The sequence below is a fragment of the Lutzomyia longipalpis genome, chromosome 3 (assembly GCF_024334085.1).
Source record: "Lutzomyia longipalpis isolate SR_M1_2022 chromosome 3, ASM2433408v1".
NCBI classification, from domain to species: Eukaryota; Metazoa; Arthropoda; class Insecta; order Diptera; family Psychodidae; genus Lutzomyia; species Lutzomyia longipalpis.
Window position 1 is genome coordinate 23,749,097 of NC_074709.1, and position 27,044 is coordinate 23,776,140.

Consider the following 27,044-nt stretch of genomic DNA (forward strand, 5'->3'; position numbering starts at 1 on the left):
ATGGACATTGCTCTTGTAAGAAGCGCCATGGAGGGTCCACATGCAATTGAATTGCGACATTTGAGAGCAAAAGACATACCCCATGAAGTTCAAGTGAAGTTTAACGTGTCAAAGGACACGAATGGCTTATTGAGCACACGTAATGTGATTTTTCCAATGGAATTCACCCCTTCTGTTCTCAATTGAGCACCTCATGAAAAGTCAAAATGGGGAAATTTAACACTCAAGAATGCATTTGCATTACAAATAGATTCGAATTGCTCAATGAATGCTTATTTGAAAATGCTTTTGAAAAAAAATGATCCAAAATCTTATTAGAAATGGAGTTAATCCCAAAATCTTTCTTTCTTCGTTAAATTTTAAATTAAATTCTCAGTTTTTTTCTGGTTTATTCCACTTCGTGTGAATCTATTATGTTATTAAGTCAAAATTGTTTGTGGCACTTCATTAGCTTATTTCACTCATTCCACCCCCGTTTTGTGTGCGCCACCCCTATGCAAAGAGGCGGCAAAATGGAATTCAAACATACAACAGCTCTATCGGACTAGTTGAGTGCTGCAGAAATGAAGAATGGCAACTCAAGGAGCGGAAGTCACCACCAACATGAATTGCTATTCATGATAACTATTAATTCTTCATATTGCACCCCTCCAGCCCCTGTGGGGAATGCCAAAATATTTATCTGAATCCCGGCGCCCAGAAGTGTTGCGGGGAAAGTCTGTGCCATGGAAAATTCCTCGGCGAACTTTCCATAAATGCGGGGGTGGAGTGAGAAAATTCCACAGATAAAATGCACTTACACTGTGCAAAATAATTTTGCCCATGGCTTTTTCTATCTCACGCCCAAATCTACATTCAGAACTTCACTTTGCAATTTTCCTTTAAGATGATGAACGATTTTCGTGGGGGTTGCTGTGCCTCTGAGAAGGCAGTTGTGGGTGGAAAATTCCACGGGGCATCAGATTTAACTACACAGGGCTTGTGGTGTACGAGGCCGGGAGGTGTGAGGGGGATGATTGTGTGTGGGGTAACAATGTTAAAAGTTATTTGTTCTGCAAATTTGCCTCCAAAAGTGTAATAAATGGTATCCGGACATAAATTACCCCGACGATGCTGGTTAGACCCCTTGTATGCTGCGATGGTTTCTCCATCAATAAATTTCCCAAAATTACCGGCCACTACACAACGGAAAATTGATACTCTCTCAGGAAAATCATCGCCTGAATGGCATTTTGTTCGAAAGGGAGAGAGAGAGTGAGAGTTCAACAACATTGAATCCCAATAATTTGCATTTCGTACCATTTTGTAGAGTTTTAGAGAAAATTTCGTCTAAAATTCTATTAATTAATCATGTACATACATAGCATAACATAGCACATAACAGTGATAGAATAATGACATTCAGAGTGGCATGTTTCCCGCGCACTCACACACACGCGCGGGAAAATTGCTTGTCCCAGGAGAACGGTGCGGGGTAATTTGGAGGGATTTAGCAAGACAGAAATTTGAATGCAATCTCCGAAAGAGTATACACTCGCAGTTGTTATATCTAATGTATTAAATTGAATTTGCGTGTATAATAGAGTCTCTCATGGCGGTGCCGAGCCCTCGCCGCAAATTTCACAAATTTTCCCAAAAGCAACCCTCGAGTGTGCTTTTGAGCACCCGAATTACACCCCAGCAATGCTCTAAAATACAAAATATGAAAACGGAAAATCAGTTGTGAAAATGAGAAACATTTTCATGTGCAGAACTTCTCCATCAGCCTCTCTACGCTACTTCCCATGTCATTTCGTCAATTAGTAACCACCCTCACACCCCGAGGCACCGGAGCTTTCAGCGCATGAGACATAATGAACAAGTTCCTTCATCTACGTGATCTTGCCAAATGCTATATATATTGTGGATTTGATTATATAAATGAGAGAATGTCTCTGAGAGTGGCATGGTTCTATCAAGTCTTCTACCTTCTTCGTAACTCTTCTATAATTGTCAAGCGCGCGCAGATTTAATTAACCCTGCTTTCAGCATAACTATGAATATTTTATTCCAACTTTAAATTTATGAATTTCAAGAATTTATTCACGCATTCAATGCTATGCAACGATTTAGCTAAGTTGGTTAAACGGATAAGCGTCGAATAACCCGTTTTAGGAATAATTTTCGTATTTTAAAGTCAAGAGCAAAGCCAAAATATATTTTCATTTACTTTTTATTGTTTAAAACAAATAATTTCTTAATTGAATGAATGCTTAAAATTCATTAAGAAAAAAAGGAACAATTAAAGCGTCGCAGATATTGTATTCGATTTAGCAGATTTTGACAATTTTTTAACGTTTTTTTTTTTTATTTGACGTTTGTTGCTTCTTTTCTATTATTGGACTTTATAATTTTTACTTTTATTTTTAACATTTTATTTCTCCGAAGTTTAACGTCTATTTTATCTTAAGCGTTTAACATTTTTTTTTAGAAATTTACGTTTTAATTTCTAACTTTTGACGTCTTTTTCTAAAGTTTTTTGGTCATTTTCTGATCTTTAACATTCTAACTTTTTTCTCTTCAAACTTTTAACATTTTTTTCTAACGTTCAACTTAACTTTTCTTTTTACGACTGTTGTTCATTTCTAACCATTTACGTTTATCTTCTAACGTTTTCCCGGTTTTACCCCAGAATGTCTGTAATTTTACACCCAAACCAAATACAATAAATCCCCATTTTTAGTAAATTTGATTTCTTTTCTTGGTCTGCGGAAGCTCCCACACACTAATCATAAAAATATGGTTAATCTGAAATGTACTCAAAAGCCATAAACAACTCCATATGATTGACGGCGCCATAAATATCCCATCACGCGACCATGAACTGATTTATCTGGTGCAGAGAAGATTTATTTTCCGGGAGAAGAGCACCCTCCTACCCTTTTAGGGTGGGAAAGCGCACAAGAAATGATCAAAGGGAATGGATTTACTTCGTCAAGGAGGCGGTGGAGGAGGGGGAAAGAGGCATTAAAGGGAGAAAAATTCTCAAATTTTCAATCACCTTTACACACGGCACTGAATTAATGCAATTCGGCAGTATGATGTATTTGGAAAAGTGGGAGGCATGCACCCGTGTGCCTGAATAAATCCCCCATTAAGCGCATCCCCCATATTTGCCCCAATATTCTACATGGCGTGGGTGGAGATGGAATGAAGCCACACGGAAATGTCTCTGCCAAACTTCGCGGGCACTATCTCGGGCGGATGGAAGCAGACTCAATCTTCTTCGCATTACATGCAGAATGCGGGGGTGCATGTAAAGCAAGATGGAAATGTTGGGGAATAAATATCTCCTAGTAGTATGCAGAAATGCTGCCGCATTTTGAGGGTGTTGTATGTACTGTGTGTAGAGTAAGAGGTGGGTGGCACACAAACTTTTTCTCGCTACTGCATTGAATATCATAAAAATTCACACAAAAAAAACTTCTAAACACTTTTCAATTGATGGAATATTGCACACACATTGCGGCAAAATCCACCGCACACAGGACCTCACCATCAAACCCGCCCGCTCCACATTTTCCTGGGGGCGATACAGAAATTTTCAATTTGAATCTCCCTCACTTGGCTTTTCCCAGGGATTTTCCAGCGCCCCAGCATTTAGAGAGATGGAAAACGAAAACGACTTCCTTGAGGGGTGGATCACACAACCCCCCGCCTGCCTTTTGCGACTATACTTGGGGACTTATGTGGAAATGTCGAAAGAAAATCCAAAACTTTATGCCATGCAGCACACATAACTGGATGGCCAAGACGATTCTCTATCTCCACTCTTGCGGGCGGGAAGTGTGGGTGGCTGTGTGTGGGACATTTTGAGAGGTTGTGGAAGAGTTTTTTTTTTTTGAAGAGTTTCTTCTCCGAAGTATGGTATGGAGTGTCCTGAAGAAAGACAATTGGACTTTTATGCTCATCGAAATTGACCATCTCCGCCGAGTCGATTCAATGGAAATCCCATTCGTCATCTCTCAGGCTATATTTTTCCCATTTCGCCACAGATAAACTTTTACCAGGCACTTTTCAGGGGGATTTCGTCCATTCAAATAATATTTATGAGGATGGCAAAGGCATGCAGGATTTTTGCCATGAGGAGAGGAGTACTTTTGCCGGCATGCTCTCACCCCATCCCACCCCCACAAAAGGTTCATCGTCAAATTTGCCAACATCATCGAATTGTTTCAAGCCAAAAATCGCATCATTATCATCTCTCCGAGACTTGTGTTGGAATGATTTTCCCAAACTATGTTCACAAATTTATTTATTCACAAGTTAATGAGGTTTTTAGACCAGCATCAGACATTAAATTTATTTATTTATTTAAAGCACAATTTAAGACTAGATTATTTTGCTTGAAAGTTTTTTATATGCATGCAAGACAACAAAAAAGCACATCTGTTTACTAAAAAAAACTTTTCTTCAGCCTTTAGTAAAGTTAACCCTTTAACGTTCTTTAGGTCAGTCGTCGTCCCAAACATAAAACATTATATTTTCCTGAATTTTAATGAATTCAATTGTTTTTCAAAGTTATAAATACGTTGAATTTACGTAAATGGGAAAAAAGAAAACATTCTGATTGAGAAATGTTGTCTGAAAGTATCTATAAAACAGATATCATGATGAAAAAATCGAATGTTTCAATGTTTCTCTATATTTCGCGTTGACGTCAAAGGGTTAAATGGATGGAAAAATACAAAAAATTGTAACACAAAAAATCCTAAACTTAAAGAAGCTTATCAAGCTTATAATTTTTCGCTAAGACACACTGATGAAACATCGACACGAATGTTTTGAAACATTTCAAGGGACAACAATGTAAAATAAGACATCTTTGTCGATTTTTTTCTGAGATTTTTGGGTTCTCTAAAAGAAAATTTATATCATGTAAGCCCATATAAGCCAGAATAAGCTCCTTTGCTAAATTTATCAAAACCTTCAACATTTTTGTTAAGATAAATGCAAATTTCTCTCTATCTGTATTTTTTCGTCAGCATATTTTCAAAATTATGAAAAGAAAATCCATTTACTCGTACAAACATTGAATGCTATATAGCGCGCAATTCTTGAAGTGGCCCAATTGCAACTTATTGTTCTGCTGATGCAGCAAAACCCTCTCATTTTCCTCTCATGGTGGGAAAGATGGAGTGTTCAATAAATTCGCAAATTCCAGCACACATCCTTTTAGTGCAAAAATTTACAATGTATACCCACGAGATCGTCAAACTCTCAACTTTTGTAGCATTTGTTCCGTCGATATATGTCGATGGAGAATGGAGAGCGGCGTATGAGGGAGTGGGCATAACGTTCACTTCACGATGTATACACTTCTCAATCGGGAGGAAAAATAAACAGATAATATTTTCGGAATTTTCTCACTCGCCGAGCATTTTCCGCTCTTTCCGGCTTCTTTTGCGGGCTCAAAAGCGTCGATATTGGAGATTTTTTTCCGTTTATTATTCATGATGATTTTTTTCTGTGAGCTCACTCAAGGATGGGAGAAAAACAGAGACCCCCCTCGCCGCCTCATCCATTGAATTCCTATGTACACACATTCATTGCCATTTGGTTCGAGAAGTCTATCATGAAATGCTTACATCTATTCCGCCAGAGTCAGCATTCTTTTGGCAAAGAGGAAGGAGTTTTGTGTGTGGAGAGAGACCTATAGAGCTCCGGAGACGAACCCTGGGTATGCCCACCCGACCCCCGCACCCATATAGATATAGCTCTGTGGGTGGAGAATGACAATCAGGACGAAGGGGTGGCAAATTCAATTTCCAACCAGCGACTTCAGCAAATTATTCGCCACGATTTCATGCAGACAAATCGAGAAAATTCCAAGGGGCAAGAAAAAGAGGAAACCCGCTCCCCCTCCACCACCCTCGATCTCGACCATCGGGAAAATATCACGCCACAACGCACCAGCAATGTTTGTAATAATAATGAAAAGCCGCACAAAAATAGACCAAAGTTTGTTTACTGATATATAATGAAAATCCAAAGAAAATTCAATTGGATTTTCACGATAGTCCGCCAATAGGCCATTTGCACTTGTGACGCAAATCCATGACCAAGACCTACCATTAGGGGATCGTAGTAGTTGACAAGGTCCGGGAGTAAGATCATATCGTACAAATTATCCATTTTGTATGATGTGTGCAGCAAAAGAAATCAACTGAGTGGACACAACACACACAAAAAGGAATACACAACAAAACACTTTTGTACACAACAAATTCACAAGATTTTCCCGCCAAAAGCCACGTTGACACTCAAAAACGTTGACAACGATTTTAGGAAAAGTCGCTTTTCTAACTCACGAAAAATTTCAATCCGTACACCACGAGACCGCGTGTTGAACTGCGATTGAATCGTGAACATACGAAAGGGGTTCACTAAAGCACCATTTTACAGCACCTGAGAGCTCATATTATTATTTTGAGAGCTTATTCATGTTTTTTTTTCATAATGTTTTTAACAACAAAATCCAACAGAGATAATAAAACTTTTATTTAATCTCTTTCAAACTATTAATCTGTTAATGATCAATGAAATGTTTTTTTCATCCGTTTTATTTGTAAGTTTTTTTTTTGCAGAGATTTCATACATACTAAAAGAAAATTAATTTGTCCAAAAGGAGTTTATTCACTCTTCATGTATTATGGCTTTACTCGGAAAAACATGCAGTACTAACGTTTTTTTGAAGAAAAACAAGACAGGATCAGACATAATCAAACAGACTTAACACTTTCTATTATAATTAGGAAGGAAAATCTTCAAAAAATACAAACAATGACGTCACAATCATGTTTTTTATGTATTTTTAACCCTTGCAGGATTTTATCGTATGTTAAAAAGTTTTTTGAAGCTGAGGAAATATTTTTTGAAGCTGTTTTAGGGCGTATATAATGCCTTCCTTTTCCAATATTTGAACCAAATTTTCCCTGAATTTTCTTTTCATTACCAACCGTCTTTTCCTCACAACTCTTATTCTTAACATTATAATAATAATTAACAAATTATTTGAAAGGTACAGAAAATGAAAAACATTTTGAAGCTTTTCATGATATTGACACCCAAAATTATTTTCCGAATTTTCCAACAAATTTTCACATATTAACTCTCCTCTCATTTTGAATTAAATCCACACAATCGCCTTTTGATAAACCCCTTTCTCGCGTAAAATCATCCTGTAAACAAATGTGTGCCTCCAATGATTTCTCCCGCAAATGAAAATTCAACGTGTGAGCAATCTACGGAGGAAACGACAGAGGCCAATGAACAATACAAAACCCGCTCACAGTATCCACGTGCTGTGTTAAGAACATTCTCCGGCATAGCCCAATGAGGAAACCCTGTGAGCGGTGCGGGGGAGTTCCTTCCCCGCGCATAAGCAACTAACGCCGGAGTAAATCCATACAATTGAAGCACATTGCATGGATTTTAAAGTGTTACTATATTAATCATGCGTGGCAATGGGCAGGAGGATGGGGCCGAAGAAAAAGTGAGTTGGTTCGTATGAAAATTTTATTGGAGTTGTTCGCTCCATAAAACTCGAGCATTTCATTTCTAATTATAGATGGGAATCATAATTGTGCTGTTTCTTCGCCGAACTACATCCGATTCTCTCGCTATACAAGCATTGTCGATTGGGCAATGAGAGGCGAGATTTTCCGCGCTTTTCCCGCCCCCTCCCGCGCACCAAGTGGGTGGTCGGCATGAATTTTCTTATGTGCATGCATACACTTCATCATCATCGGCATTATTGCCTGGCTTTTATTGGCATTTGCCGTATTTGATATATAGTTTCTATATTTGTGACTCATGCACCACTCTGAAGGATTGCAAATGCATTTTGGTGTTGCTTTTATAGACTTTGGAAAATTTTACGTACATAGAGCACAAACAGAGTTCAATATTTCACAGTAAAAATCATTTGAATATGTTGAAAGATTTTCCATTTAGCTAAAATCGTTAATTTATTTTTATGTTAAAGAAAACTAGATAAGCTTAGCCTTTGAATTCTAAAAGAGATTCTCTAACGAGGAATGTGCAAGGGATGAAGTGAGAGAGCGAGCTCTTTCCGAAAGCATCCGCTGATTTTCTGTGTCCCTTATTCAAATGGATGAAAACTAACTTTCTATGGGAAATTAGCGTCGAAAGCTCTGGAAAAGTTTTTTTTTCCAAACAGCGTGAGCTAAGATACAACAAATCTGTCGATGAAGCAGATGAAGTTTTCCCTCATAGTTCATCTGATTCAGTGAATTTGAATGATCATCATTTAATAATTAATACATTCTTATCCTTAAAATGCCCTTACGTTGTTATCTCAATAAAGCCCATCATTAGTTTTACGTTCGGATAATTTTCTTAGTTTACTCTGAGTGCAAGAAAATAAATAAAAAAATTTATTTACGCAAAAAAAAAGTTAGTTTATCTAACTCATTGAGTCAAATTTCAAGAGTTTTTGAAGTCAAATTTCGCGAAAATTTCAACAAAAAACTTTTAGCATATCAGGGTTAAATAGAAAATCTTGGAAATATATTTTTCCTAAAATTTATGCTAACAAATATTCTATTAAAAAACATCATAAAAGCTTTTCCATTCCCACTAAAGTTATCGAATCTTATAATTTGCAAACTCACAATTTGAATTTTTTAGAGAATACCATCACACCCCAGCCGAGATGCAAAAATCTCACGAATTGATTGATTAAAAATACTTTAACTATACCTACAAGCCTTCTGAAGTTTAGCTCTCGACAATCGCGTATGAAGGTAGTTTTACCGTACATACCGTAAAGTACCTACATAACAATGTACACATTTACGGTGGAAACTTGCAATTTGTGGCGGAGAAATCAACTCATTTTCTCCGTTACAAAATTTCTCCCCCACAAATCAATTTCAAAATTCACCCAATTCACCCCCCTCACCATCATTCCAGATAGTCTTCGGGGATTTTCCATTGGCGCCAAGTGAATTTTTGCCTTTGGAAAAGTTTTCGGTTTGTGTTAGCCTACATTATTGGGAAAATGTCGATATGGTTTTATCGGAGCCTAGGCGGTATAATTATGCGGTTGAGCTTTATTTGCTACTCACCCCTGGTAAAGTTTGCTTTTCATGGAGCGCGTTCTGGGCGTTCGCTGCACTTTCCGGACTGAAATACGTCAAAAAAGCACAACCTGCAAGAAAAAAGAAAAAAGCATGTTTGAGAAAATGTGGAGTAAGGCATTTTGAATGAATATAAATTTTATTGAATTGTTTTTCATCCACTAATCGCTCAGTGGTGGTTATATTTAAATTTTATGCAAATATCGTCATTGCTGAGGGGAAGCAATCAAACGTACACCACGCTGATAAAGCTGTTTTGCAACTTCCTGATTTGTACCAATTGTTTACCATCCGGAAAATCTAACCATCCATCAAATATACGTATATAAAAGTCAATCATAACGCGTCCAGTTATAAGAGTTGGTGTCCCACAACGTATAGAAGTTAGTTTATGCGTTATAATACGATTTGTGATCAGTATTAGTAGGCAAAGTTGATTTTTTTTTGTAAAATTCAGTAATTTGATGCATAAAAATGGTCATATCTCAAGTTCTATAAAACCTACAGAAATTTCTTGACTAGTTATGGAAAGGTATTGAAATAAGCTATAATCTGACGTATGTTTCGATACATTTCAAGGTCACCACTAGAACACAAAATGGCGGATTTTTGTTTCACCAAAACAGTCTTTGGCATTTTTTATCATGAAGGAATAGTTCTAGAGGTTTCTGATGTTCTAGAAAGTTGTAGAGTTTTGCAAAACCTTTAATTTGATACCAAGTTGAGCAAAATCGGACAAGCAGTTCAGGAGATATGGCTCTTAGAACTTTTCAAATTCAAGAATTTTTCAAATGGCCATATCTTCTAAACGGCGACATAGATTTTCTTCATTTTCGGACTGGTGAAAGATATTGAGTCAGGCTACAACATATCAAAATTTAAAAGATTTGCCTAATGGGGATTCGGAGATATTGCCCCTTAAAGTTAGGCAATTTTTGTTTTTGTTTTTAGCGCCTCTTGCGGACGTTTTTGGAACTTGGAATGTTCTAGACAGTTGTAGGGCTTCTCAATACCTTTCATTTGATACCAAGATGATCAAAATCGGTCAAGCCGTTCTCGAGTTATATTGAAAAAACACTTTTTGCTTTAGGCCGCCATATTTGCTAAACCGCTTGACCGATTTTCAAGTATGAATTGTCGATGAAAACGTCTCACTGAGCTCTACAACATACTAAAATTTCAGACCTCTAGCTGTAAGGGAAGTGGTTGACAGTATTTCAAAATGGCGGATGGCGGCCATCTTGGATTTTGAAAATGCGAAAAAATGAAATTTTACACCCACATTTCTATAGAAAACTTCAAACCAGAAGTCTCTATATCTTGCCGTTCTCGAGCTATAAAGCAAAGTTTGGATCACCGGCAGGCCGGCCGGATCAAAAATTTTCCACCACCATTTTCGTAATGTGGGATGTCTAAAACGTGCTCATACCAAGTTTGAGCCCGATCTGAGGTGGTCGGTTTTTCCGACGATTACAATACTTGGTGTTGGCCACGAAGTGGAACACCAACTAATATTTATATGATATTTTTCATTAAATATATTTATCAATGAAATATTATTTGTTTCTGTAAAAATATATAATAAAATCTATTACAATACTTGTAAATGTTATTAAAATATTAATTTATATAACTTTAAAAATAATAAAGCAGATTTTCATACATAATTTTATGATAATAAAATGCAATTTCATTTCAAATGCCATTGAATACAAACTTACAATAGAGATTTGCTTTAAATTGACAAAAAGTAATCAAATGAAATCATTAATTAAATCTAAATTCTACTAAAATAACAGAATCAATTAAAATTAAAATTATTTCGAATTTTCTTTTGATTTTCATAGATCATTTAACAAAATTCGCATCAACAATAAATATTCCAAACCACATAATCCATTTAAAAAATTCAAGGAAACTTTTAAAATTAATTATCCGTTTTGAGAGAAGATCATTTTCTTCTATACGCCTGTGTGGAAAAGATGAAATGTTAATCACGTTTCGAGATTAATGTTTTTAAATAAAAAAAAAGTAAGTTTTTGTGGTTTCTGTAATTGTGATTTTAAAGTGATTGCAATGAAAAGTGGGAATAATGAATTTAAGCTATTAAGTCGGTGTGTGTTGCGAGAGTCGTTGTAAAAAAAGGAAGTGTGGAGAAAAAGTTAATTTGAAACGAGGAAGTAAATTCAATTAAAATGTTAATTTGCCCTATTCACCTGCCGTCGACGCTCAGTGTCGCTTCCAAGCAATCTCTCCTCCCTCTGCCTCTCACGAGCAACACTCAGCGCCACCGGTTTGGTATAAAATCCAGGAGAATATTCAAAAAAAACGACGATGCAATCAAGTGCATGAACTTCGCAAAATGCCTCACTTTGTGGATATTAAAGATAATAGCCCTATCAAGGAATGACTGAAATCTTTGCTACCTACATATGTATGTATGTATGTATTATATATAAAACTTGTGCTTTTAATAGATAAGATTCTAAATAAAAGAAACTATTTATTTTATTCAATAGGGGAGACTAGGGCTAATAAAATCATTTAGAAATCTCCAAATGAAAATCTCGTTTTTTCACTAAACTTTATTCAAAAGAAATATTCAACAAAGAATAGAATTTATGTAAAAACAATTAAACAAAACAAAAAGTACTTTTCCTTTTCTTTCAAAACAACTAAAAGAATCCACAACAAAACATCCCCTTTTGGAGGCTTTTTGCCAATGAAATATGCGGCTAGACACCGTCAGCAAAGCTTTTATGCGACATGGCCAAAATGAAATGAGGAAATGCCCCTATATGATGCTCAAGAAGCTAAACTTTGCTGTATGCATATAAACTCCCATCTTTGGTACCACGTGGCAATGCACCCCCCTCGGGCTGTACTCGCAAGAACCCCAAAATACACCGAAAGGATGTTTTCAGAAGAAGCTACACCGTATATACGTAATACCAGAGAGGATTTTATACTTTACGTTGCCCCATAATTCACAATTAGAGGGTATCCTAACTCCATATACACTGCGAATATACAGCACCCAACTTCCTTGTCAAACCCCCGCCCCCACCATGGTGGGACCTCTTGAGATGGAATAAAGATTTTAGGGAGTATGAGAGAGTGTGTGTGGAAGAAAAAAAGGTGATGAGCGGAATTGGAAATTTCAGGGGAGGTATTTGCAGCACCTATAACTCGCATTTAACCACCCTCATCCACCTTCGATTGCCTTTATCTTGTGCTGAACACTCACATGATGGCCTAAGCCATAGGACATAGCTCTTTCGGCAACTTTGCACCCAAAGTTCCTCTCCCAAACTTTTTGCATCTCAATTGCACACAGAGCTAACCCGGAATGTGTTTGCGCCGCTCCATCATCCGACTGGCGTTGTTTTTCAACTTCCAAAATCACCACCAAGACTATGGGGGGCGGATTACGGGTTGAGTTTGGGAATTAATTAAGTGATTCTTATCGGAGATATATTGCCAATTGGTTCTTGAAAATCATTTAGAAAGTTGCAGTGGCAATTTAGTTAATTTGTTATTTTATGGCTTTGCGATAAGGGATGATAAAAAAAAAAACAAGGGGTGTTTTGTTGGAAAACCCTTATACCGGAAACGCATTTAAATCTAAACGGAATGCAACGAAGATACCTACTTTTATGACTTCTATGGAAATGTAAGTAAATGTGGAACATCAAATAATCTTTAACGAGACCAATTGGCACAAAACGTGGATTTTTAATAATATTTATATGAAGAATTAAGAGATTTCGATGAGATTGAATAAAAAATATAAAAAAGACTTCAGGATTGCTTCAAAGTATCCTAGTAAACAATTGATTGAGCCAACAAATATTCCATGATGATTGAGTCAATTAGTTTGATTAAGGATTGATCAAAAGATAATTGAGCATAAATTAAGTAAGTATGCGAAGTGAAATAAAATGCTCTCAGCTGCCTAAAATTTACTTTCTTTTACTTTAGCAAATATTGGTCAATATTGGATCAATAATTGTTCAACTTTTGATCAATTTTTACCTAATTTCTTCTCAATCATGGATTTAATGCGCAACACTGATTGCTATCAATTGTTCTATCAACGTTGTTTATCAATCAAATTGATCAATAATTGTCCATTTATGTCGACCTAAATTGTTTCAATATTAAGCTCAATGATTGAACGATATTTGTGCAAAATTTGTTTACAGGGATGTTACACACTAAAAAAAATATAATTTAGTTACTTTTTATTCTTTTTTTGTCAAGTTTAATAAAAATAAAAAGAAAAGTAAATTGAATGATGTTTCAAAAATGTATTCCTATAAAAATTACCCGACAAAACAATAGAGCTAAAGTTTCTTGCATTTTTGTAGATTTGTAGATTTCCTCCAAGTAATGCTGGGGATCACTGAGCCGCTAAGGCCCTTCGTATCCCTCAAGGCAGTATGACACCTCCTTGACTTCTTGCATTTAATGAGTCAAAAAGTACAATAATGACGTCATTGTTTGCATTTCCAGACAAATCTTTCTTGCCTTTTCCTAGCCAATATGAGTAAAAAAATATATTTGATCCTCTACATGAGTAAACGTGTCCTGAAGTTTTTTTCGAATAAGGTACGACCCATATGGTCTGAGCATGAATCAACTCCTTTCAATTTATATTGGATATTTCGAATATTCCTAAATATTTACAATTCCTTTAGAAATAAAATTACTTTATTCACAATAAAATAGAAAAAAGCACATTATATGCTGAAGCACAAGACAAAGTAAACGTAAACAAGGAAATTTTCTATTCTTTTTTACGTGACGAAATAAAGTAAAGTGAAATTAAACTTGCAGTCACGTAAGAGACGTTTACCTCAGGATACGTTTTCTGCTAAAATTGTTTGATAAAACGGAAGGATTTTTTTTATGTTTTCTTTCACGTTTTTTTTTTACGAATTATTTAACTTTTCCATAATTATTTAAAAAAAAATTGAGTATCAAAGAACTAAAAAGAAATAAAAATTAAGCAGAAACATCTAGTGAGAAAATTATTATGTTCAAAAAAACAACATGAATCTAATACATTAATCGCATAAAAAAATTGTCATGAAGAATAGACAGGATAAGAACGAAATGGTGTGTGATGTATCGATAGAATGTTCGTATCACGCTCAATTAGTGTGATATGTTGGATTTTTGAACGAGCCAGGGGTTGAAGACAAAAAAGAAATAGCTCACAAAGTATTGGAGAAATTGGGAAGAATTTTCCGAGCACGTACAAGGAAATCACATACGTCTCCGTATAGACGCCTCGAAAATATACACCCAATCTGTTGCATGTTATGAATCAAAACGTATCTCTGGGTACAAATTGCAATTATCCTCCATGATTTACTCTTTCCTCACTTCAAGAGACGCCTATGTATATGCCGGTGTGTGTAGCCCCGAACGTGGAATAGCGATTGAAAATCAATTGACCGGAATATCTTCCACCACACCACTTTTTCTCATGGATTCCACACACCACACACTAGAGAATTACCCCATTTTTCACCGATTGAGGGAACTGTGTGAGAACAAAATCCCATCAAATAATTGCAAACAATTTCCATGTGTGAAGTTTCTTTTGCGGAGGGGGCTGATGCCACAAATTCAGACACATTCGCCATTGTCAAAGTTGGTGAAACTGGCGGTGAAAGTTTTCGTGAAATATCAGAGGAATTCTCCACATTTGTAGCGATTTAAAATTTGAAAAGCCACCCCAGAGAGCACACTAAACACCATCAAATGTTTGCTATTATATACAATTAACTTTTCATACATATAACCTCTTTTACATGGAATTAGAGAACAACTCGTGGGTCAAAAAGCTTCAAAAAGCTCGACCATTATGACTCTTTTAAACTAATTTTCATCACTAAAATGACTGAATTTCATGCATCTTGACCCAGGAAAAGTTTAGTATTGTAGCCGAGTTGAAGGATTTCAAGGATTATTCTCATTATTAAAGAATAAAGTTTAGTCATTTCAAACTAAAGCTTTCCTGATATTTTGCCAACAAATTCTTGTAATTCTGTAAGCAGCATTGTTACTCTTACGTCAGCAGAATCATTTATTTTATTTTATTAACGAATAGTTCAGTTTTAAATATTCTGTCTGTCTACATAATCTTTTATTTTGCAAAAAAAAATTGTTCTGTAAGCAAACTTTTAATATTCTGTCAGCAAATAGCTTCATTTTATCAGCAACTTATTTGATTCTGTAAAGAAATTATTTTATTCTGTAAGCAGTATACCTATTCTTTTGTCAGCAGTACCATTTATTCTGTTAGCAATTTATTTATTTGATGAAGGAATGAATATTCTATGAATTCTAATCTATTCTTACTACAAAATCTTGAATTCTGTCAGCAATTTTTTTTATTCTGTCAGCAAACTCATATAATTTGTCCGCAAATTTTCGTTTATTCTTTTACTAAATAATATTTTTCTATTCTGCTAGAAGAATCTTGTATTCTATCAGCAAATTTATTTATTCTGTAAGCATAATCGATTATTTTGTCAGCAAATACATCCACTTATTCAACACTCATGCCCCATTGAAGATTTGCTTATTTTCTAAACGAAATTACATCATTTTTTGCAGATATGTGTATTTTTGGCAAGAAACAACAAAGCCCAATTTTTTCCAGAAAAAAAAATTACAAGATACTCCAGCATGGGAAAAAAATTCCACCATCATAATTTCCTGCGCTCTTTCACCTGACACAGCACCTATTTCGCATGAATGATTCCCAAGATTATCCAGAGAGCGTGAGGCAGATGGGGTGTGAGGGTCCCTTTTTGGGTGGGAGAAAATTGAAAATTTCTCACATTTCCCCGCATGACTGTTCAGCTTTGATGAAACCATCACTTTTCATCTCACCTCAAATACATTCTATACACCCCCACCGCCACCCTAACTTGGCCCAATTCTGTGCATTTTCTGCCGGAGAGAGCCCACTTATCGATCTCCCCGTGGAAAATTCCGCCATCGGGGGGAGCGCAAATATACACAAAATCATTTCATATGCAGCAAGCAATAAATATGCGCTCAGTGAAGGGTTAACACGAGGGCTGAATTGGTTATTAAAACAATGAGTGGGTGAATATATAAAAGAGTTTTTGCAATTAAATGCCTGGGTGCGAATGTACATATAAAATTTAATTGCATTTCATATCGCAAATTAATACTTGACCCAGTCGCATGGAAAGTCTTTTTTTCCACCCACCGCCCCCCGGTACGCCTACAAATTTAATTTATATTTTGTCCTTTTGGTGCATTTTTGACTCTAGCACCTCTCGGACAGCTGGATAAAAAACCACCGAGCACCACGTAAAAGGTAATTAAAAAGCTCGTGTTGTGAGAGCTTTTACCCAAAGGCCGGTGTGTGTGGGAACAAGAGAAAGCTCTCAAAGATTGGCAAACTTCCCTGTATATGTATTTACTTACATGGAGGGGGGTGTGAGATGGTGAAATAACCATCGCGCATTGGTCTCAATTTGCTTAAGTGCCATTTTATTTTACGAGGCTGTTGCGAAATTTACACTTCGTGCCACAATTAAAGTTACGCACGTCAGGAACACGCGTAGTGTCACGCAACCTGGAACTTCCTCTCGCATTACGATGTTTTATCCATACATAGAGTTGTCTCCCCCCCCCCACCCCTCCCAGCACATACCTAAATGTGGCAAAAGGGGTGACCTTTTAATGCCCTTTTACTACTCAAAATTGCTTCTAATGCGTATCATGGGGGGAAATTGATAGTGAAACTTTCAACAATAACTCTGCAAATACACACACACACCATAATTACAGTGACTAACTGCAGAAAGTAGAGCTATGCTGGCTATACTGAGCTATGTAGACTATATGGGGAGATAATTATTACTAACACGTAAGATTTGCAATTTATTCCAAGTTAAACATCAATTTTCATCGATATTTTATATCTATTTAACATGAAATGCTTTAATTGTGGAAAATGCATCAGCTTTAATTAGGTAGGTATAATAATTCTGTATTTAGAAGTTTTAATAATTAGGTTAAAAGCTTTAATGGAAAATTAAACATTATAATTGCTTTTAGCTTTTAGTTAGGATACTTTAATGAAGCATATGCTTCATGTACAAAAATATAACATTAGGGACGTGTTTAATGATGATTGAAGACTAATCTTTTTCAGTGTTTTCCAACCGAATGGTCATTTGATTTTATTCATATTATTATGTTATTAGAATATCTTTATATACAAATTACGGAGTCCCTAAAAATGAATAAACTCCTTCAAATAGGATCCTTTTTTTTGTAAAATAGTTCATTACGCTTATTGTCATTAAGCTTCCAAAGCTCACCAAAAAAAAAAGACTCAAAATGCATTTGTGCTGCTGAACCCCAAGACAAATCCATATTCTTCACCCTTATGAAGTTCTTATTCTGGCATAAGGGAAACCACAGAACAAAGAGCAACTTCCACGAAAATCCCCATCCAAACACATTTTGCGTTTTGGTGAATATTCCTCCGAACCACAACAATGCAAAAGTCAACTCGAAATATGTCGAGTCTTGAGAAATGAATAAGTTTTGAGCTTAGCTCAAAGAAAACCTCGCCCAAACCACGCTATGTGGGAGTCTGTCATCGCACACATGCACACGGAAAAAAGCCCGCCAAATGAAGCATGAAAGCTGTGTGCGCGGGTACAATTTAGAAACACTCTGCTGTACAGTACAAACAACAAACTATTCGCATTTGTGTAACTTTCAAGAACTTTTATGAGGCTTTTTCATTTTGCTCGCAGATTAAGTGTGATTTTAGTGAATCCCACTGTGAACAACATTCCACCTCTCTCTCCCCCAATGGGAACATCCGAAAAAGCTCGACCACTTGGCACACAAAGGACGCGGGGGGTAAATTTGCATGTGAATAGCGAATGCAGTTATTAAAATATTTAGTAGAAGTACTTAATGATGATATTGCACGGGCATTCATTTGTACATTCAGTACACAAATTTGCTGAGATGGTCGCATTATTCCTGCTGTTAAATGCCACAATTTTAATTGTGTTATAAACATGCCGGGAAAAAGCTCTAAAAAGCTCCCAATGCTGTTGTCAAATGAATTTGCTTTTGAGACCCTAAATATTCGAACGTTCTATCGAAATATTTTGTTTTTAACCCTTTCACGTCCGCATAAAACATAGAAACATTGAAACATGCGGACTGTTTATCGCATTATATTTATTCAATTGATGCTTTCAAAGGACAAAAACGTCTTCTTTGGCCTCTTCTTCGTAAATTTAACGTTTACTTAAAGTTAACTAAAATTCTTGAAGATAAAATGTTTCACGCTTAGTTCAGCACTTGCCCCAATAAACGCGAAAGGGTTAAATCAAAGGAATCATCCTCGGTGAATAAAGAAAAGCCTGAGTTTTCGAATTATTTAGTAGCAAAGAAGAATTTGAAAAAAAAAATCTTAAATAATTCAGAATCTTTCTGGCGTGAAGAATTATTATTCCTGAAAGTTTCTTTTAACGATCATGTAAAAAATATATACAAAATGTTACCAACTTGTAAGAATAATAAAAATACAACAAACAACACAAAGAACCAAAGAAATATATTTATTTGTGAGTTAGGTAATTCAGAATCAAACTTTGTGAGAAATTAAAAGTCAGTTGGAAATTAACATTGTTGAGAAAATGTCTCAAAACTTCTCCTATTCTCCGTCTCACACCCACAAAATTGCATTGAAGCTTTTCGAGGAAAGCACAAACTACAAAAGAGTTTCAGTAATGGGGGCGGGGGGTGAGTTTTCCCCGTGATTATCCATAAAAGTCCCATGAAAGTGATCAAAAGTGAAATCTCAGCGGTAGAATTTTTCATGATATCGCCCATAGAGAAAGTGGCAGTATTTTACGACCAACTCCGTGCAAGAAGGGTGCGCGAGAAAACCATGAAAAATTGCAAGGTTGAAGCTCGATGTGGCTCGTAGGCGACACCCCACTATACACCCCATTCCACCCTGTCCAAGTGCAACACAACAATGTCGACGGCAGCGACGTCGACAAATGATGAATCAACTACTTGAGAACTTTTTATTGCAATCCACGCGGTCTTTTGCCAACGACCATAAATTCAGCGTCAATTTGAGGAACGTTTCAAACTCCGCAGCAAAGCCCCCCTCGTATTGTCGAGGAGGTGGTCCGCCGGGGAAAAAAGTTACTTCTCCTGGAAATGCATAGCCGGTGATTTTTTTTCGCAACTACCCAGACACAATAACCCTCCTCGCGCCCCCCAAAACCACCCTCGCATATCATTCATTCGAAATATTTTTTTTCGTATTTTTCCGTATTCACTACACTTTTTGCCAGCCCCTGTAATCTCCCCACAATTGAGGCCTATTCTTCTAGGACAGCAAGGGATGAGAAAGCAGACTAGAGGAAAATTCCATGCAGCTTTTTTGCTTGAATATTCAAGCTTTCCTCAACGGTTTCATTTAAATACTCCAATAAAGATTAAAAAAAAAATTCAAACATCTTTTGATTGATAAAAGAAAAACAAAATCTATGAAAATTATGTTTTATTTTGCATTCAGAAGCTCTCATTGTGAAAGCTTCCATGTAAGCAGGAAACCCCCTGTCTGTGAAATTACTGGAGGAATCACCTCTTGTGAATGAGAATTCTTCCGGTACGTAGAATACCACACCATTGCCCTACGTATAAGCACTTCCTGGGAAAGAGAGTTGATGGAGACATAAAGCCATTCTTGGGGGCTTTCCACAAGAGGGCCTTTGGCGGGAGAAAACTTCATGGCTAAAATGCGGTGCTATGGGGCTGTAAAATGCGCTTTATTTCGTGGATTTCTGTATATGCCAAAAATAATCACATTTATCATAAGGACTGTGGAAGTACTGAAAAGATGAAATTAACCTCTATAATTACAGCAGGATTAGATGGGAGATAGCGGGTATGGGGGCCAAAAAAGAGCGAGCAGTTAAACAATTGTGCGATAAAAAGCTCACCCCACGACGTAAGCTGAGTCGGTATATATGTACTTCCGCTTTCCGAGGAATGCAATTAAGCTCACCAGAGCGTTGGGTATTTGTGCCAAAAATATTGAAATAAACGTTGCTATTCATCCCACTTAAGAGGATTATTCTGTTTGCTACTGCAAAATGAGACGTAAAAAGGATATCTTGCAAGAATATAAGAACATGGGTTTGCACCATAATCAAAAATCACAAAAGAAATCTCCTCAAACTTTTGCACCGCAATATTTTCAGCAAAGGTGCTAAAAGGTGCTGCAAAAGAGAGTTTTCTTTTTAGGAAAGAAAAACTTTTCTAAAAGAAAATTTTTGAAGATGGTTAATGTTAGTTGTGAAGGGAAATAAATATTTTAAAAAAATCAAAATTTTAATGTTTTAGGCATTTGTTGATCCTTTATAGAACTTTATGCAATTTATTAGTGAAGAAGTCGAGAGTAAATTATTTCTTATTTTAAGCTTTAAAACGTTTGAAAATTCGTCTTCTCAATTTAAACTCGAAACTTGCTGAGCTTTGTAAGCTCAGTGTACCTTACCTATGTATGTAGAATTAGAAGTGTTGAGTAAAAAAAGAAGTGGAAACAAATTGAAACTCAACTGAATTGAGGTTCAAATAGGATTCCCTTTTACATATAGTTACATGCTGCTGTGAGCTTTTTTGGTGAAGGGCAAAATGTGAGCAAAGGCTAAAGCTCAGAAAAGGCAGCAACGACAAATCATGATGGCAAAGCCGTACAATAGAGACTGGTGAGTGGGTGGGGCACCAGGAAAAGGGGATTCGGTAGAATTTCAGATAAGTGCAAACACATATTGACATTTAATTTAATTGAAAATTCAGCTGCCAAACGCTCTGAAAGCATCAGGATTAACTGGGATCATCATATTTCCTCTCCTCTTGCATCATCGTGTTGGCGAAATAATTTCGTGGCGTTGTTACTGGCTGAGGGGGTAAAGTTTTTGGCTTTTGCAATATAATGCCAAATCCCATTCTGACTATTTTATTATGTTGCACTACACACCCTCCAAAAGCTCCCTATTCCCGCGCACTTCATTCCATATTTTAAGAGGACATCACACAGAATACACTTTGTCACATTCACTCCAATTTTGTCTAATTTTCAATTTGCCCATGTCGTGATTACACTACTTATTTATTCACAACGATAATTTAATCTCATGCGCAGCCAATTTGCTGTCATTCACTCTGCGATGGATGTGAACTATAAAGGACGGCCGAGGAGTATCTTTGTCGGCAGGATCAGGTAGTTTAAATAATAATTATTTACCACATGTGAATATAAACTGAATGGAAGTGTAATCAACAACTAAAATACAAGGTAACAATTAAAATCCAGGGTTGTTTTTCAGTCGAATATTTTGGTTTTTCTTTTGGGGAATAATTCGAATGTTTTCGAATATCTGAATATTTTAATTCACATAAACAGCCTTTTCTAGAAATCGAAAAACGTATTTAGGTACTTTTAGGTTTAAATTTAATGCTCTTTAAGCTTGAATTTTTGTCCTTTTAAGATTTGAATTTGGTCCTTTTAGAGCTTGAATTAAATGTTTTTTTAGGCTTTTGCTATTAGTGCCTTTTTAGGACTAAAATTAAAAAAAAAAAGAAAAGAAACATTTTCGGTTTGAATTAAATATTTTTTAGGCTAGAATTTACTACTTTTCGGCTTGAATTTAATACTTTTAGCCTAAAGACTAAAATTTTTAATAAGACCTAATTAGAACTAATTTTTAGTATTAAAAGCTTTTCGGCTAGTATTTAGAGTTGAATTAAATATATTTTAGACTTAAATTTACTACTTTTCGACTTGAATTTAATGTTTTTTAGGCTTGAAAATATTTTTTTTTAGACTTTTGTTTTTCAATCTGTGCCATATTAGGACTAAAGTAATTAAGAAATTTTTTTCGGCTTGAATTTAGTCACTTTAAGGCTTCAATTAAAAATGTTTTAGATCCTTATTCCTCAATCTGAGCCATTTCAGGACTGAAAACAAGTATTTTGATTTTTTTTTTACTTTTTTTGACTTTCGAATAATTTCATTCAGTTAAACACCCTTTGATTCAAATAGTAGTTTGAAGAAAATAAAACGCGAGATTTTCTTTATTTCAATTAGTATGACATTTCGTCTTCTTTGTCTTCTTCCTCCCTTAGGTCTTCAAGTATATCAAAGAGTATTTTGACATTTTAATAAAATAAATAAATAAATTTCAGAAAGAAAATTTAATTTCAGATTTAATATTTTCATTTTTTTTTCAGTTTGATAATTTATAAAGCTCCATAAAGCTTTATGTTGCGCTTTCATACTGTATTCTGCAATTTTCAGTTATATTCCCACCACAATGCCTCTCCTAAAAGTTATCGATACCCTTTTGCAGAGAGAAAAACAAGAAATGACTTAAAGGTAAAACCATTAATGTTGCTTGAGTGTAAAGGTAATTCGGATCAAATTATATTTCATTTAAGAACTTTTCTTTTATGGTTCATTTCCAAGAAACCAATAAAAGCGCACAAATTGACGGGAACCTTTCTTAGGCAGTTGTGAGTGATTTTATTGCTGGTATATTTAGGAAATTACATGCGACGACGTTTCTACTTTTACCAAAGGTTTGTTCAGAGGTGCAACCATCTAATTTAAGCAAAAGGGAGCTCGGTTAGTCATAAAGTGGGGGTGTGGGTGGACTGTGACACTGTGAATTTGTGGCCAGGTTGGTGGACTTTTATTCACGCAATACCTCCACGGACAGCGAACACGAAAGAGGTGTGAAAACAGTATGCGGGGGGTGGTTTACTTTAAATGGGCGACTCGTAGTGGTGCGGCAGTTGACCTTTAAGGTGGAACGGGTGGTGGCAAAAGTATGGGCAAAAGTTTCTGGTCGAAAGGAAATGTGCGGGGCCCATTGTGCAGCGTATACGGAAGTTTCTCATCTCCGTATGCATATTTAAAGGGAATCATTTAATGGTTTTAAGGGTCACATGGTGCGGTAATAGCACCATATGCATTTTTAATTGCAATTCATGGTGTTATTAAATGGGGGTTAAGCCACTTGCTGTGTATTGATTTTCATTCATTTGCATCCTTCAATATTGTGCATTTTAGGCTATTTTCCACAACGTTATTTGCAATGAAAATTACTTCAAAATGAAAATGAGTTCAATTTTCATTGAGAAAGCATTTCAACATTCTCCGCTTCTTTGTTGGTCAAATAAAATTCAGAGATTTTTCTACATGTAGTCTCCAAGTCCATCATTCTACCATAATCCACAACTCTCACTCCCCATCCCATTCCCATTCACTCAGCCCGCATAAAACTGATGACAAACCACTTTGCAACTCATCAATCACGATAAAATCACGTTGTTATTTTTGCGAGCTTTCTCCTTCGCAACTTTTTCGCTCTCTTGGCCCCAAAAAGCTCCTGCCAAGGAACTACAAGGATGAATCTCAATTGCGGGTGTAACGAAAACCCGAGAGAGAGTGGGAGTCTATTGGGGAAAAAAAGAAGGAAAAGTTGTTTATGATTAATTAAATGAAATTTTCTCATGTTGAAACTTTGCCAACTTGAGCTTTTTTCACTTTTTTCCTCTTTTTTGGTTTCTTCTATCGGTTAGGAGAGGGTGCAAACATTTTTTTAGTTTATACCCTCTTTTCCGAATTTCCCAATTATATTCTTGAAATAGTTATCATTATTTGATTTCTTTACAGATTCATGAGAGTCTTAAGTCAATTTATCACAGATACAGAGAATTTCGAAAAGAAACTGAGAAAAATAGTAGGGGAGACCGGGGTTAAAAAAGTCACTTAAGGGTTTAGAAAAAGCTCAAAATATCATATTTCCCAAATAGATAAAGCGACATGTATAGCTCATTTCTTTAGGAAATTTACTGCCCTACAACTCTTTCTCAGATCATTTTGTTCTATCTAGCTAGGAAATATGATAATTTAGGCTTTTTCTAAACCCTTAAGTGACTTTATTAGCCCCGCTCTCCCCTATCAAACTAAAAAACTAAAAAATATTTCTTTCGTTAATATAAACGTTAAAAGTGTCAAAAATTTGAATTAATGTCAAAGCGACAATAAACGTCAAACTTTAGAAGAAAAGCCAAACGTTAGTATAAGCGTCAAACGTTAGAAAGGAAATGTAAAATGTTAAAATAAACTTTACACATTTGAAGTAACGTCAAACGTTAGAAAATAAATGTCAAACGTTACGGTAAAAATAAATGTCACATAAAACAACCGTCAAATATTGACATTAACTAAACAAATGTAAAGAAACAAAAGTCAGATCGTTAAATTTGTACAAAAAAAAATTGTCAAAAGTTGACAATTTAACTCCAATAAAAATCACTCCTTTGAACAAGTTCCTGACTACACCTCTGTCCAGTGGAGGCCTTTGAAAATGTACCCATTTGCCCCTTTTTACAGCCGCAATGCACATTTAAGGGGTAACAAAAAAATTAGAAAATTTTCCGAGAGAGCTTCACATGTACACAACGGATGAATAATTCTGGTTTTATGAGAAGGAATGGTGGATTCCAGCCAAAGGGGATGCCATAAAAAAGAGTTTGCAATTTTTCCTACCAAAACACTGTAATTGATGTGCTCAACATTTATAAATCTTCAGCTCGTCGGCAACCCGCTGAAAATGATGTTGAACGAAATCGTCCCATCGAATCCCCCTTGCTTTGGGGTAGCCGGGAGTGCGAGATAAATGTTAGTGGCAATTTTCATGCAATATCGTAATGACGGCATGAGGAGGGAAAACTGCCTCTACGGTCCGCTGTTGCGCTTCTGGGTCCACAAATACACACTCACAAAAATTTCTGCGCCCCATTGTCGAGAGTGAAAGCCTCGTGGGATGGGGGGTGAGTAGCGTGGCGGGGGTTGGGTATGTGTTTCTCGCTCTGGAGAGAGAAAGCGTCCATTTATGGGTTTCCTCTGCTTCCGGTGTGCTGCGCGGGGTAAAAAAAAAGCGAGCCACGGCATATACCCCATGTTCCCGTCCCATACGAGATAGACATTATCGCATCAAAAAACATAGTCAAACCCCCTCCCTCCATTTGCAGGCGCAGAACTACCCATCCAATCCCAAAAGTTTGGCCTTCTCCACAAAAGTCCCATGCGGAGCTTTTCACAGAGTGCGGCGAGGGTTTGAGCATAGAGCGATGTAAATATGCAACTCTAGAGTGCGGAAAGCAATCTTTTGGAAATTGTGCAATATTTCTGCTCCACCCGGAGGGTTCCTTCTGCCTCAGAAGCTCCCTTTCCTATGCCATTTTTGCCTCTCAGTTTCCCGCAAGCATCCACTTACAGGATATAAACATCCTGGCACTGGAGTGAGGCTCAGAGAAAAAAAATCCTCGCACAGAAGCATTTGAATAATCATGAGGAAATTTTCCTCAGCCAGCAAATATGAGCAAAAAGCTCCAGGGAGTCAACAGAGCTGAGAAGAAGAAAAAAAGTATCCAAGAATTGGGGAAGTGCATGGCAAAAGTAACCGTCAAATGCATGTAATAGAAAAACCCTAATGGGAACTTTTGAATTAAACAAGACAAACATTTTGTTGTGAAAATATGTTTTATTAAACAGATAGCCTATTAGGAAATTCGAGCTTAAGCTTCTGGAACTTTTGATTATATATATTTCATTAGAATGACTTTCAACAGAACGTTATTTTCCTTTTGTCTTTATATTTTCCGAAAGAAAGTGAAAAAGTAAGACAAGTAACGAAGAATGACATCTATAGCATGAATTACGGGGAAAACCAGACGCAATATTTTTCCTCAACCCCTTCTTCCACCGTTCCTCCCTCTCAGGAGAATTTCAGAGACGCCCATCACTCGTCTCCCGTACACAGAGAGAACCCTCCTCGCACATTGCCGTCAAATATAGCAAAAGTTTAGCACCCAAAAGCGTACAAAATGACAGGAAGAAGGCGGGGTGTGAGTGTCCCAATTGATGTGACAATGATTTATTGTGAAATCCCAAAATGCTTCGCCTCTCGTGTGAAAAGAACTCGTGTAAAACTTTATAATTTCAAGCACGATTTCCCATTACACCATGCGCCCAATAATACACCCACTGAAAAGAGTGTATGCGCACTTATGATAAATTTATCTAATGTATAAAAGTTTCTCTTATGGCAAATTGGGGGGCCGGGTGGTGAGTATTTTATAAAATATATATTGCAATATGAGTACCCACTATACTAAAGGGGGATGAGACCATCCGTATACTTCTTTAGCCGCCGATGCACGAGCTTTCGCCTTGTTAACTGCACGCGCCGTACATTTTCGTGTTATTCGATTATTCAACTATTTAAATTTAATTAACCCCAGCACGGAATGAAGATAAATATTTGATGGGAGAGGGGGGGGTATGCCTCATTTTTTTTTGCTAATGTTCCAACCAAAGGGTGCGATCACCCTAGTTAGGAAGAAAATAAAGAGGCGCGCGCAACATGAAAGCTTTCCGCGTGTTGCACTTTATTCATTCATAAATCAAAACCCCCATGTAGTTCGTCCGCGTAGAAGGGAGGTGAAAAAGGTTAAAGAGGTGAAAGGATATAGGGGGAGGGAGGGGAGTGCAAGAGGTGTTGGCAAATAAGGTCAGAGACTAACAGAGGGGTGTTTTTATTAATTTTTCACCAACAAAATGATTTAGTGCCTCAAAGAGAGACGCCTTTTCTGTGTCAAAAGCTCATTAGTAAGCAATCGTAGTCGTTGCTGTCTCGAACAATATTGTATCAAATGGTCAATATATATAATTTTTCTGTTATAAATTAAACATTATTTTTTACATTAAGTATTTTGTCGTAA

At 36.3% G+C, this 27,044-nt stretch overlaps 1 protein-coding gene across 15 annotated transcripts in view; it reads right to left on the reverse strand.

Moving 5' to 3' along the window:
• The window catches only part of LOC129792948 (CUGBP Elav-like family member 4), a 538,090-nt gene that overhangs the window by 420,493 nt on the left and 90,553 nt on the right, over nt 1–27,044 (reverse strand). For 10 of the 15 annotated variants that reach the window (XM_055832412.1, XM_055832442.1, XM_055832441.1 and 7 more), the window contains one exon: nt 9,132–9,214. In XM_055832412.1, coding sequence (XP_055688387.1) covers nt 9,132–9,214 — 83 coding nt within the window. Of the gene's footprint in view, nt 1–6,111; nt 6,407–9,131; nt 9,215–27,044 lie in introns of those variants that run through there. The other 5 variants (XM_055832427.1, XM_055832420.1, XM_055832437.1 and 2 more) reach the window with 4 other exon arrangements.